General features: G+C 46.5%; 1 protein-coding gene across 4 annotated transcripts in view; it reads left to right on the top strand.

The window, feature by feature from the left end:
• The window catches only part of AMOTL1 (angiomotin like 1), a 142,330-nt gene extending 127,916 nt beyond the window's left edge, over positions 1–14,414 (top strand). For 3 of the 4 annotated variants that reach the window (XM_030794524.1, XM_030794525.1, XM_030794528.1), the window contains 4 exons: positions 2,692–2,817; positions 3,898–4,124; positions 6,964–7,239; positions 8,466–14,414. In XM_030794524.1, the coding sequence (XP_030650384.1) occupies positions 2,692–2,817; positions 3,898–4,124; positions 6,964–7,239; positions 8,466–8,572 (736 nt within the window). In that variant the 3' untranslated portion in view covers positions 8,573–14,414. The remainder of the gene's footprint in view (positions 1–2,691; positions 2,818–3,897; positions 4,125–6,963; positions 7,240–8,465) is intronic. The other variant, XM_030794526.1, reaches the window with a different exon arrangement.
• The last annotated feature ends 251 nt before the right edge of the window (positions 14,415–14,665 follow it).

Below are 14,665 nucleotides of genomic sequence, written 5' to 3'. Positions count from 1 at the left end.
CTTGCTGAGTTTTTGTTTGTCTGTGCCCTGCCCCCAGAGGTGGAGCCTACAGAGGCAGGCAGGCCTCCTTGAGCTGTGGTGGGCTCCACCAGTTCGAGCTTCCTGGCTGCTTTGTTTACCTAAGCAAGCCTGGGCAATGGTGGGCGCCCCTCCCCCAGCCTCGCTGCCGCCTTGCAGCTTGATCTCAGACTGCTGTGCTAGCAATCAGCGAGACTCCGTGGGCATAGGACCCTCCGAGCCAGGTGCGGGACACAATCTCCTAGTGTGCCGTTTTCCAGGCCCATTGGAAAAGCGCAGTATTAGGATGGGACTGACCTGATATTCCAGGTGCCGTCTGTTTCCCCTTTCTTTGACTAGGAAAGGGAACTCCCTGACCCCTTGCGCTTCCCGAGTGAGGCAATGCCTCGCCCTGCTTCGGCTCACGCACAGTGCGCTTCACCGACTGTCCTGTACCCACTGTTAGGCACTCCCTAGTGAGATGAAACCGGTACCTCAAGCAGAAATGCAGAAATCATCCGTCTTCTGTGTCGCTGGGGCTGGGAGCTGGAGACCGGAGCTGTTCCTATTCGGCCATCTTGCAATTAATATTTCTTTCAGAGTTTTATATATTTACTGTCTAAGTTGCTTTCCTCTAATTGTGTTTGCTCTCCTTACTTGGCAATGTAAACATGAATTTTCAGATTTGTTTCCAGCTCCATGTAAAGTCTCCAAAAGTAAATTTGTTGAAAATGTTTCTAGCCACTAATTTCTATATTGATGATTTTGTGCACCATAGTGTGAATTTATAATTTTGCAAATATGTTTAAAGCATTTTGTTTGCTTTCTACATCATTTGGCCTTTAGTATATTTTCAATGACACTTTGCACTTTTCTGAGCCACATTCTCACATATGCCCTCTGGTTTGTTTTTATCTTTACTCATCTTTGCTGAGACCTTCTTCTTAAAGACATATGAAACTTGCAGGAGTATAGAGTGATGGTTAGGGGTATGGACTTTGGAGTCATAAATACCTGAGTTAGAATCCATTTTCCCTATTCACTAACTATTCTTGGAAATGTCACCTAACCCTGGTTTCTTCATCTAGAAATTGAGGATAATAATACCTTGTGCACAAGTTGTGAGAACTAAATGAGAGACCATGTGTACCATGCCCTACCCAGTCCATGTATGAAGTAAATGCTCATTAATGTTGACAGCTGTCATTAAAGGGGCCTCTATTTTTCTGTTTTGGGCTATTCTGTGAAAAAAAAAAAAAAAAAAAAAGCTTTAAAGTTTTCAGGCAGGGCGTGGTGGCTCACCACATCTGTAATCCCAGCACTCTGGGAGGCCGAGGTGGGTGAATCACCTGAGGTCAGGAGTTCGAGACCAGCCTGACCAACATGGTGAAACCCCGTTTCTACTAAAAATACAAAATTAGCCAGATGTGGTGATGCATGTCTATAATCCCAGCTACTTGGAAGGCTGAGACAGGAGAATCGCTTGAACTCAGGAGGTGGAGGTTGCAGTGAGCTAAGATCACGCCACTGCACTCTAGTCTGGGCAACAAGAATGAAACTCCATCTCAAAAAAAAAAAAGTTTTTCAGTGTGATTGTACATTGGAATATGAAGTTAAAAAGATGTGAAATACTTGGCTACATCATGTCTTACTAATTAAGTACTCATGTAGTCAGAGCCATTATTGTGCCTTTCATCTTGAGATACATCACTTAGATGACGCAGTGATCTTATTTTTACTAATCATTGTCAGTTAGCAGTAATTAAATTGTCAAAACCAGTGGCAGGAATAGTTATCTGTAACTGGTTGTTTATAGTCAGACAGATGCTTGCAGTGAAACTGCTTCTCAATCTTCTTGTGTCTGCCCTTGCCCTCACTGCACCCACCTCACCTGAACTTGTCAAGACAGTGTCTGCCTTCATCTTTCTGTCCTGGACCCTGGCATGCCAATTACATTGTCCTGACCTGCATCCCAGGCAGGGCCCATAAAACAAGAAGTGAGACAGAATACAACATGAAGGAAGACTTCAGCTTGGAGCCTCACTCTCTGAGAGGACCAGTCTCAGTTTTAAGAATTTACTGAGCCCCCATTTTACTGTAAAATACTGAAGTAGGCATTCTATGCTATATGGATGATAAACAGAAATAAAACCTAAACTCTGATTGGAAAAGTGAGGTATAGGGCAAGCATGAAAAAGTACAAGCATGGAAACACCAAGAAATACAATAATAATAATAGTGTCCATATGTCAGTAGATTAAATCTCTAGGTGCCCATTTTACATATTCATAACATGCCGTGTAGCTACATACATAATGTAGTCAGAAGGGGGAAGGGACTTGATTTTTGAATTTTATTTTGTTTTCCTTAGATACTACTTAATTCTATCTAGCTAAGGAAGAGAATTGGACAGAATTCAGGAGAGGAAAAGTGGGTGAAGGAGTTTGTGGAGTTTTAGTACAGCACCCTGTGGTCACCTCTCCGCAAGCACTTACACCTTTCTCTGTATGGGCATCAGATGAGATTGATAACTGAGCTGGGGAAATTGGGAGGGAAAGCCTTCATGAGCCAATGGGAGATGCAGATCTGATCTCTGTTCCAGCATGAACACCAGCCTCTCCGTTCTGTGTCTGTTTGCATTGAGACAAAGCAAGAAGGTTTCCTGTGATCAAACGCATATCCTTGTGTTGCCAGGGACACCACCATCATCAACCACTCACGGAATGGCAGCTATGGAGATAGCTCGCTGGAGGCCCACATCTGGCAAGAGGAGGAGGAGGTGGTGCAGGCCAACAGAAGGTGTCAGGACATGGAATACACGTAAGGGACGGCTATGTGTGACGCGTGGGGTCCGCTGCATTCACACTCCAGGCCGTCCAGAACAGATTGCTTCTCTGTCCTGTTCTGAAAGGCTATGAGCATGAGGTCTCCAAAAACTCTCCTCCCCCATGCTGTGCCCTGGAGAGAAGGAAAAGGTTCCAACCTAAGCACATGGTTCCACTCAGCAATGGATCTGGTGCTGGGGTTCTCTGGGGGAAATTGCGTGTCACCTGCAGGTTTTAAGATGCAGGCTGAGTCTAGTGACAGAAGAATTTAGATGTCTATGTTATTTCTTGGTGTCTATCTCTATGACGTTATGAGCTGAAAGGGGGAAACATTATATCCCAAAGATTCAGAGTTTTTGAGCCAGAATTTATATATTCCAGTCCAAAATAAAGAACATATTTAGCTAATGCACTCTTCTGATGGGCTACACAAAATTTCCAGCAGACTTTTTGACATAGTAAAACTAGCCTGCCCCCTTCATTCCCTGAGGGCTTGTGGAACCCTGGGAGCCCTAGCCCTCTTATTTTGCAGATGTGAAAATAGGGCTGAGTAGCTGAGCCATTGATAGATAGGCTCAGTGAGTTACTATCAAAGTTGTGAAAATAACTCAGCATTCTTCCAGAAAAATCATCTTCTACCAGAGAACCTGTTCATCTTGGTTCTTTTTTCTTAGAAAATAGAGAAATTGACTTTAGTTGAAAGCTCACCTTGTTTGAGGCTTTAGAGTTTTTATGCTTCCCTATCCCCTCCCTACCCCTGGCCCCCGCCGCCAATGCTAGACCCTCTAAATATAGTCCCCAGCCCACTTCAGTCCAGGAATGTGGCCGCAGTCATTCTAACTGTACCTCCCTGAAGTCCCAGTCTCCCAAGGTGCCAGGGAAGGTGTACTCTTTTGACATATGATAAAAGACCTGTCTTAACAATTTGGAGATTATCAACGTTTGAAGATTCGTACTGTTCTTCATCCTGTATCCCTAAATTACAGTTAAAGTCCTTGGGACAGCCTGAGATAAATGTTTCAAGTTTTTCTAGCCAAGTGGCTTTTTATGGAGACTGTTTTGTTTTGTTTTACAGTATTAAAAATCTCCATGCCAAAATCATAGAGAAAGATGCTATGATTAAGGTCCTGCAGCAGCGATCTCGTAAAGATGCCGGGAAGACAGACTCCTCCAGCCTACGTCCTGCCCGCTCCGTTCCATCCATAGCAGCAGCTACTGGGACACACTCTCGCCAGACCTCTCTTACCAGCAGCCAGCTGGCCGAGGAAAAGAAGGAAGAGAAGACCTGGAAGGGGAGCATAGGTGAGCCCCACACCTCTGTCAGACCATGATTGGAAAAGCAAGACCAGACAGCTTCTCTGCCACTCATGGGACATGGAAATGTCCCTGAATAGTTCCTGGTCTCAGTTTACTCATCTTTGAAGTGGGGAGGGAAATCAATCATACTTCAGTTATAGATATGTGGAAGCATTGTGTAAATTCTAAAGACTGCACCACTGGAGTAGCTCTTAGCCATGGGTTGACTCAGATGATAATTATCTATTATTGTTGTAAGTTGAGGTGACCCTTATAACACAAAAGGCTCTCATGGAAAAGCCTAGAGACGTCACACCTCTGAACTTGGCTCTGCTCTAGACCAGTTGTATGAAGGCTCCACCTCTGCTTCCATGTCTAGAAAGGGAGGGCAGTGTCTGCCTGCTTTACCCCATGGGGCATGGGAGGGAAGAATGGGATAATGGGGAGAGCACATTGGAAGAAGTGCTCTCTCGCATAAGGTAGGGGTGGTAAGTTTTTGCTGTATTGTTGTTGCATGGGCAGAATTTTGAGGAACGTTCCCTAAGTGTGGTCTTAGCCAGGAGTAGGTTTCCTGGGGGCAGGCGGGCTTGTTGGCTGGCTGGTCTAGCCAAGCTGGAGGGGAAGCAGGCAGCATGCCCACACACAGGTCCTCCACACCCTTCCCCTGCACTCTGGCCTCTCCAGGGGTCTGGCCCTTCTTTGATGCATTTCCCCTCATCAGATCGTGTTTTTGTTTCTCTGTGCAGCTGAGAGCCAGTTGTCCTCAGCATAAGACCCCAGAGGAGACTGGCTGCTCTGGGCCAGAGGGGATAAGAGCTTCCATATGAACCCGACAGAGTTGGGGGGATCAAAGGCTCCCAGCCAGGATCTCTGTTTGAAGTCCCTCCACTGGTGGCTTCAGCAGCCCCTGCCCCCAAAGGAAATGCACTTCAAAGAAGACGTGTGTGGACGGTAGCTGAGAGCATCAAAGACCGTCCCAAGGACATGTAGCTCCCAGCCCAGCTAGAGAGCCAGGAGGCAATGCTGAGACAGGCCTGGTCAAGGAGTTTGAAAATTTGCTCAGCTCTGGTGGAAACCTCCCTGGGAGTCCCCTGTTTGTGACATGCAGCCAGGCAGGCATCTCTGGTGTCTGTGCCCGTATGCCCCAGGACCTGGCATGTCTAAACCAGGCCTGGGAGCCAGAGGACTTGTCTGAAGGAAGAGCTGCTGTGTTCCCTGCACTGATATTCCTCCTCGTTGTTGTCATTGGTGTCCACGTGTCACACACAAAGGGAGGGACTTTCCGAGGGGCTGAGGCAGGTTCATGGGTGACTGCGCAGTTCCCCACATGTTGTCACCATTGCTTGTCCGATAGGCTCTGGAAGGAGGTGGAGGTGACAGCATATACCTTCCCAATTGCCCAGGGGCTCCCAGGAGCTATGGCTGGCTAGCGACTTATTTAGCCTGTCACTCCCTACGAGGACATCCTGCAGACTCTGGAGTTTCCATAGGCCGGGCGATGAAGTGGAAAGAACATAGGTTGGACTCCAAGTCAGGCACAGCTGGGTTTGAGTCCCATTTCTGCTGCTTCTTAGCTGTGAGATGTTAGTTTTTCTGAGCTTCCATTTCCTTCTCTGTAAGACAGGATAAGGCCTGTCTTGCAGGAATGACGTGCAGTATGAAGTGAGATGATGTGGGAAGCGCAGGTGAAGGCCTTTGCTGCTCAGCGTGGTCTGTGGGCCAGCGGCACCAGCACCATCCGGGAGGTTCTTAGAAATACAGAATCCCAGGCCCTGCCTGCTAGATCAGGTCTTCCTTTTAACGATATAGCCAAGTAATTGTTATGCACATTGCATTTTGAGAAGCACTGCTCTTGACAAACTGAACTGCTCTGAGTTCTAAATAGGCACCTTAAAACAGCCCTGGCGAGGATACTTTATGAATTGCTGGCTATCTAACCAGATAAGAGAACAAATACTTGGTTGCGCTTACTGCATTTTCTATAGGCTGGCATTCTAGGGTACTGGCACTTTCCTGCGTGTGTGCTGTATTTAAAAATAAAAAGTTATCCTCCTGCCCAGCTTTCCAGGAAGGCTCTGAGGAAAATGGACACCTCTGCACACCACGTCTCCCATTTCCATAGCCAGCATCCCCTCTTCCCCACCCCAGCCTCACTACTCTTGAGGAAGGGGGTAAGGAGAGGGCTAAGTGGCCTTTCCTAGGAGGCTGGCTGGCTTTCTGCTTCTGGCAGGCTACAGTTCCACCGCAGAAATGTGCAGGTAGCATGTTTATCTTTGAACCCAAGCCTATGGGGGACCATCATCCATTACAAGGAGTAGGGTGGAATTGTGAACTATTCAGAAGAGCAGCAAGCCAATGGGAACATGTCTAGGACTGGGGAAGCCTTGTAGTTTTTCTTAAGCACACTGCCACACTTCAGGCCAGCCCTTCTGGGCCACAATGGGGACAGCAAGCATGGTCTCTAGAAAGCCTTGCAGGAACCTCCCTACCCCTCCTGCTGGCAGTTAGGCACTTCTCTGTTCGTCCATACCACCCTGTGAATAATTGTACCCTACAGTTTATATATTAAGTTATAATCAGTTTACTTGACAACTACTTCTCTACTCCAAAAAAAAAAAAACCTACAATTTTTTAGGAAGGGGACTACGTCTTCCATTTTTTATTCTCTCAGTGTTTGTTATTTTATCAGGCTTGTAATAAGTGTTTATTAAATGCTTGGGGAATGAATCAATGAATGAATGAAGCAATCATCAGTCAACAAGGAACAGATCTCCAAGACTAGATTTAAAAAAAAAAAAAAAGGAAAAAAAAGAATGTCATTGAAAAATCTGTTCTCTGCCCTCAGGATTGCTGCTGGGGAAGGAGCACCACGAGCATGCCTCTGCCCCACTGCTGCCACCCCCACCCACCTCAGCATTGTCCTCCACAGCCTCCACTACGGCAGCCAGTAGTGCCCACGCCAAGACAGGCAGCAAGGACAGCAGCACACAGACCGACAAGAGTGCCGAGCTCTTCTGGCCCAGCATGGCGTCCCTCCCCAGCCGCGGCCGGCTGAGCACGACCCCTGCTCACAGCCCTGTCCTGAAACACCCAGCGGCCAAAGGGACCGCAGAGAAACTGGGTATGTGGGCTACCCCACCTTGACGCCCCTGAAAACTGTGGAACTGTCTGGCCTAAGAGAATCTTTTGTTGAGCTAGAGAGGAAGCAGGGGCACCCATCAGCTCTTCCTCTATGGGGATGCTATCCTAATGCACTTAGGATATGTGTGCCCTTTCTTATTATGGGAATAAAGTTCCCATATAGACACATCTAATTTATTACTATTTGAAATGAGTGCACAGCTTGAGACTACCCTGGCAATGCATGCTTTTTAACTAACCCTTACCCGGATGGAATGACAACAGACCCTCTGAGGGACTGAATGCCCTCTGGTATGTTTGGGAGCCAGAATTAGGCACCAGGTACATACATCAAAGACACAAGTTCACTGTTGCCTTCAGGGCTCTGACTTGCCAGGGATTCTGGCCTCAGTGGAGGACATTATGATGGAAGGAGAATGTAGATTGACCTGCAGAGTCGGTTAACTTGTGGCACAGCACTTGGGCCAGGACTAACGAGCTGTTTAAAGTATTTAAGGGAAGACAACTTGGGAGAGGTGATCTTTGCAGTGAGTCCCGAAGTGTCCTGGGTAAGAATAGAGCTGGCCTCTTAAGGCACTCCTCTTAAGCAAAGGAGTACCGTGGCCGTGGCCATGGTCAGTGGGATCCCACAGATGTTCTTAAATGGGTAAGGCTTTAAGTAGCCAGAGAGTATCCAGCCTACCATTAGCTTCTCCACATCCTAAAACCTGAGACTAATCATGGTCACGGGGACCTCCCTTTTCAGGAATTCTTTTGAGGAGATGCAGGCTCTGTGGGGCTTAAGTTAACTGTTTCCTCCAAGGGGGTTGTTTATTTCACTTTTCAAAGTAGACAAGTAAATACAATGTTGTCACTTTTTAAAGATGTAATTCTTTTCCAAGTAAGCCAGAGAACATGTAAAAAGTGCCTGGCTCAGAATGTGCACCTGATAGTTTTGAGCAGAGGGTGTGAGGGGCTCCTGTACAGAGTCCCACTGTCATCCTCACCCTCTGAATCCTCTCCCATCACCATCCTGGTTTGTATTTTTGTCTGAATCCTGGCCCAGTCATTCTGCGTGTTCCCACTGTGGGCTGGATCATCTCACATGGCCTGTGGTAAGAATCCTGGGTGTGCAATGGTATCGGACGTGGGTCCATTTTAGAGAATCTGGAAAGCCTGTGCCCCTCCTGAGGAATGGGCAGCTGATGTTTCCCCTCTATTTGGCAGAGAACTCTCCTGGCCATGGGAAGTCGCCTGACCACAGAGGCCGGGTCAGCAGCTTGCTGCACAAGCCCGAGTTCCCTGATGGAGAGATGATGGAGGTCCTCATCTAACTGCCATCCCTGTGGAGTTTGAGTACAGAACACTGACAAACAAGGAAAGCGGCAGAGAAAGAAGAAAGACCTAGAAGGTTGTAGATGGGAAATCAGGAATGATTTGAACTGATAAAGATTTCAGACTCATAAGAACACATTTTATTAATGTTAAACACAAAAACAGGAGACCTACAAGACTGAAGACAGAAGAGAATGCGATGGATTTTATTACACATGGTGGAAGAGAGAAGAGGCGTGTAGGTTTGCAAACAAAGTTAAGAAATAGGAAACTGAATTTTTCATTGTACAGAAAATGTATCTCTTGGGAGGGCCTGTGTACCCCCATTCTCTGATTATAAACAGATAAACCCAAATGTGGATCATCCTTCGAATACCCCCATTCTCCTTGCCTCTTAGCATGTTTGGTTTAAGAAAAGCCTCCAAGAAATCTTGAGAGCCTGTCTTGGCATAATGCAGTGCCACCTGTTCCAACCATGGGGCGTCCCGTGTGTGTGAGTGTGGCAGTGAGAAGAAGCATCGAGGGCGAGAGGGATATGAAAGCTGGTCTTCACCTAATTACCTGTTTGGTTTGGATTTTCAAGAGATGATTGGGCTTCTTAGCTTTTCTGAATTCTGCAGTATTTTCTCAACAGGATAGATTATGATCTCGGTCCCCATCCATCCTAACTTCTGAGTTCATCTCTGTCTCTGCTTTACGGTCTTTAATTTTTTGTTGTTCCTTCATTTTTTTCTTTTTAATAAGACATAGCAGAATTCCTTAGGTATGGGATTTATGAGAGCAGTACCTGAACTGTCATAATTCCTGCTGTGTTTGATAGTGACCAGTAGGACAAAGCCACGTGCCGACTTCCTGGCTGCTTCACCTTTGCATAGCTGGGTTGCAGCTGCGAGCCTCATTCTAACTGTGAACTAAGCAATCTTTGAGGAGGCAGGAGATTCCGTGGGTCCCTGTGACATCTTGCATTAAGATCATGGCACTTGCTTTTTTGTCTCTCACATCGGATCTCTTGCAAGGAGCTTGACGTTTCCACATTCCATTGCTCTGTTGGGGAAGACTTAGGACAGCACTCCAGGAAACAGATGACAATTTACAGACAGTTGTCTCAGTGGTTTCCAGAATCTCACCAGCCTCCCATATAGCTTCTTGTATTGAGGCTCATGAGCGTATTCACACTCTTTCCTCCCCCGCGCACGCCTCTCCTTGCTCTCGATCAGCATCCAGACCTCTGTAGCACCAGGTTGCCTCTGTTGTGAACGTCTCTTGTAACCTACCAGGCCAGTGTATATACAGTGTTGTCAGGTTTTTCAGGATTTCAGTTTTGAGGCAGTTTATTCAAAGTGAGACAGAAGTGCCATGGAAAAGAGGCAGGAGTGTGTTAGGTGGTGGGTCCGTTAGACCTCTGCTGTGACATATTCAGCTCTGCGGACACTGGCTTCCTTTACAAATCTAAGAGATGCTGGATTAGAAAAGAGGAGAAGCTCATCGGGGCGTCAGAGAGACGGTCCTACAGGGTCCTGATGTTTCTGTCTCCAGGTCAGCTGGATCGGTGTTTCCCCAGTTCCCTTTGCTCACGCTTGCTTAGAGGAAGAAAGGGGAGTACCTTTTCCAGGTACCTTCTAAATGAAACACTCAAGAGAGTGCTACTCAGGAAACTTTGCTTGGGTCCTCAAATGGACTGGTCTTGGGTGTGTAACCCTGGTGAAGTTATAGCCTCCCCAAATTGAGGTGATAGAAGGAAGACAAGAGGTGTAGGCTGGAGAGGGGAGGGAAGAAATCAGTGGCTTTGGCCAGCCTCTGTGCCACCCAGTATGACAGAGGAGTGGGAACTGGCCCTCTGGGGCTCTGCTTGGCCGTAGGCACCGCACATTGTGCCACCTGCTCACCACCTCCTCTAGTCTCACACTGAGCATCAGAGTACCTGTTGTGCAGACAGGAAAACTGAGGAGCTCAGAGAGGCTGAGCAGGGCGCTCGCCCCATGCCATAGGGTGTGGGAAGAGGGCACAGGAGGCCTCATCAATGGGGGGAAGGGTTGAGAATGGACATGGGTGGGGAGAGGGCATAGAGATCCATTCTTAATCTCTGTTCCCACCACATTTCATAGGAGATGAGGTTAGGAGATGGCAGCTAACTCTCTTAAGGACATTGTGACCCCAGTTTATGTTGGGGATGGACCAGAAAGGAAAATGTCTAGAGATAGGAAGGTAAGTCAACTCTGCCAGCCCCTACCATCAGGTCTGGGCCACCCTAAACTTGGGCTGCCTCCCTTAGACATAGGTTAGAGTGAGAGACCCAGCCGTTTCTCCCAAAGCCTGGTCTTCATGCCCCAGACACCTCATTGCCCCAATCAGGTGTCAGACTTGCTTGCTCTTCGAGGTCCGCCTGAGCTGCCAAGTATTTTCATTGTAAACAGACACATCGCCATGTTTCAGGGCTTCAACGGCATTGTATTTTGGACTTTGACCGTATTTTTTTTCTCTTAACCTACTAAGACTCTTCCTTAAGAATGGGATCTATAGCTTTAAAATGCCTTCTTCTATGGGAAATTTCCTGCCAAGCCAGGCCACTAAATACTTTCATCATTAGAGCTTTCCTGAAGTCCGGCCATATACTGAGCACCTGCTCTGTGTTCTGGGCAGCTTACAATATCTTAAACAGATTTTCAGAAAAATAATGCAACTATATTTTCTAGTGCCAACTGTATGCAAACAGTGTGGTAAGTACCTTTTAATTAGTCCTCCACCCACCTGGAGTACAGGGGGTGAGTTTATTATTCTGATTTCACTGATGAGGAAATGGGCTCAGAAAGGTTAAGTCCCTTCCTGAAATCTCACAGCCAGGAGAAGCTAGGATGATTTAAAACAAAGTTTGGAGAGGCATTGGGCATAGACCCTGGCTGTACAGCCTCTGACATGCGGCACTGCATCTTGGCAGTCTCTATCCCTGTCTGTGATGTGTGTGTGCACGTGTAACTACACACACACACAGCTATCACACATCTCAGAGCCTAAGAAATAGGACTAAGCCCAGAACTCCTGGAATCACCTATAAATGCCAGGCATAGATGGAAATTATTGTGTTCCACCAAAGCACAGCTCCAAACTATACCTAAAAAATATTTCTGCACTTCCCAGAGACCTGGACTTCAAACTTTCCCAGTGGAACTTGATTATAGAATTTGAGGGTCCTGCTTCAGGGTAAAGGGGAGAGGCCCTGGCTTCACGGGAAGGTATTCCAGCATTGTTCTCCTTCACCCTGGACTGCATTGTCTGGCAGTTTCTGTGTGCTGCCAGGATATTATATGGAATTGGAGAAGTTGGAGTGAGGTCTCTGACGCTAGAGTTTCACTAATTAGATGCCTGTGTACATAAGAACTATTACTGTCTGCAGGTCCATATAGCTAAGCTGCCAGGAAAAACACATTATCTTCCAAAACTTTCAGAGCGTGTGCAGAACCCTTTCTTAGTGTTTTCTTCTCAGCATTTTCTCTGCCTCCCAGAGGCTGGCAGCCAATGGCACTGCGGAGTTCAGCATGTTCTAACCATGCACGCAGGGCAGGGGCTGCCTTGGCCCTCCTCAGGCTTTGGTTGGGAGAGCAGGCAGTGGTGGAGCCCTTCTGAGTGCAGTCCTCTGGGGTTGCTCTTTGGAACTCACATATGAGTTTGACTCCACAAGGCTTGGCATGGATACCAAAACAGTTGCACCAAATTAGTTCTGAACCTGGAACAGAGAATTCAGTGCTTCTGTTACTCGGGAAGGAGGTACTCAGAATGCCCCATGCAGAGCAGCCAGTCATTACTCTTGTTTGTTCTCACCTGGGTGCACACTCTCATGATGCAGTGGCTGTAGCACCTTCATGCCAGGTGCTGAGAGAGTGGGAAATTCCTTCCTCCTCATTGACCTGAGTCCCAGAGACTTAGGGACACAGACTTCAGGTGAGGCTGGGGACCTCAGAAGCAGTGGATAATAGATTGGGGCATTAAAAGCTTTTGAGGCAGGGGGCTCATGTTTTGACTGCAGGGAGTTATGCTGAGCAAAGAGATGTGTTTTTCAAAACCAGAGTATTGCCCCGCGTCCACACTGGAGTAAGTGGAGCATGCTTCTCTGTGTTCTCCGAATGATCTTGCACTCCTCTTAGCAAAGGAGTACCGTGGCCATAGTCACTGGAATCCCACAAATGTTCTTAAATGGGTAAGGCTTTAAGTAGCCAGAGAGTATCCAGCCTACCATTAGCTTCTCCACATCCTGAAATCTGAGACAGCCTTGGTATATGCTTATAAATGTTTCTTTTCTTGTTGTTTAAGTAATTAAAGTGTTTAAAATGTCTTCATTAGATGTGACGATTGTTTAATGAGTTTGCCTCTGATGTGTGGCTCCATGGGAGATAGGCAAAGTAATTAAGAAGTTACCAGAAATTGGTAGGCTGGGGAAATGCAAAAGTTAGCATTTCTGTAAGTGAATTTCTCCTGAAACAAACGAGCAATTTTTCCTCTTTCTCTTAAGTAGTATACCCTTTTCTCACTTAGTAATTTAATGGTATATAAAGACATGTGTATAAGTGAGTGCATACATATGAGGTATGACTATAGGGTTGTTTGTGGGAATTTCTTTTCTTAACATACAGAAGATCAAAGTGTTCATCTCACCCCGCCCTCCTTAAAAGGTGTCTTTTGGGACACTATGTGCTGATGGACTATAGTGCTGCCAAGTAAAAATGTCTTGGGAACTCTTCTACTAGAATGGCCTTCGGGGCTTGGCATGTTCCTTTGGTTTCCCCTTAGAGATGAGAAATCCTCCTCCTTTGAGGATGGATTTAAGTTCTGGAAATAATCTCAAGTGCTTGATAGCACAGTTGGATGAACAAAGATGGTAATTAAGGTAAGTTACACCATTTTTGTTCCTAAAAAATCCCTAAGAAATTTCTTGGAGTCAGTCTTTGGCCTCAGAGCCTCTCAAAGTGTCCGCTTCAAGGGAGGACCGTCCTCATTAGCACACAGATTTTTAAAAATCAATTCTCTTGCCATGCCTCCTATGTGTTCACATCTCTGCATACACTACAGACAAAAGTGCATAATCATTCATATAAACATCTGGTAGGTATTCTGTAAAACCGTGTTTACTTTAGTGCATGTTATTGTCATGTTATGATGTGACTGGGGTGTTTCTTTGTCATGAAACTTTGCTTCTTCACAGAATTAGAATACTGCTCTCTCTATATTGAAGTACATATACAGCATTTTCTTGTATCAGCTCCCAAAGTCTGGATGCCTGGTGTTGTGTTTACAAGTGATTGTGCCTAGGAGTCTGTTCACATAGAGACACCTGTAAGTATTTATTACAAAACAGAATGTAAGCAAATATATCCACATTGGTTTTATTTGAATCAAGGTGTTTTGTTTTGTTTTTTTTTTCCTTTTGAGGAGGAACAGGGAGCCTCCTCCTCCATGAGCACTTACAGAATTGTGTAAAATTCTGTGAAACAAGGGTAAGCATGGGCACCCGATTTCAGCTGTCCTGGTGCCGCTGCCCTCCAACCTGCTCTGTGTGTGTGTGTCGCTGTGCTTGGTGGCAGTGTGCCGTGCTCGTGCCGGCTCTTCCCAGCAGACTCTGGTATCTGGCTGTAACATTTAGTGTCTTCATATTTCCAGTCTGTATTGAGGGGTGATGTACATGGCTGTACAGCCAGATGGGTCTGTGTACCAGTGTGGGGAGTCCAAGAACACTGCCTGTCCCCCACAGCAAATATTGATGCTGTTGGTCAGCCAAAGATTTTCCTCTTCTTTGCTGCTTAAACTTGTGCCTTAATATTGTACATAATAAATGGATAAAATGGCAAAATGGCTCTTCCCTCTCGCTTGCTCTTTTCTTCCTTAAAGGACTTATAAACTGATGCTCAATAAATGTTTCATTTCATTGTACCCCACTTAATGTTTTGCTTCAGAGGCCCTCGGCTCCCCCCTTGTGGGCCTCACGCTGACACCAACACGCAGCTCTTGACTCTGAGGAGGAAATGAATCATCCAGACCACCGCAGCTTGCAGCCCGCCCACTCCTGGCTCCTCCAGACAAGGAGAAAGGAAAGGCAGGGAGAC

Source organism: Nomascus leucogenys, chromosome 15, assembly GCF_006542625.1.
Source record: "Nomascus leucogenys isolate Asia chromosome 15, Asia_NLE_v1, whole genome shotgun sequence".
Classification (NCBI taxonomy): Eukaryota; Metazoa; Chordata; class Mammalia; order Primates; family Hylobatidae; genus Nomascus; species Nomascus leucogenys.
The sequence above is the reverse complement of the archived record's forward strand: the minus strand, read 5'-3'. Positions and strand labels throughout refer to the sequence as shown.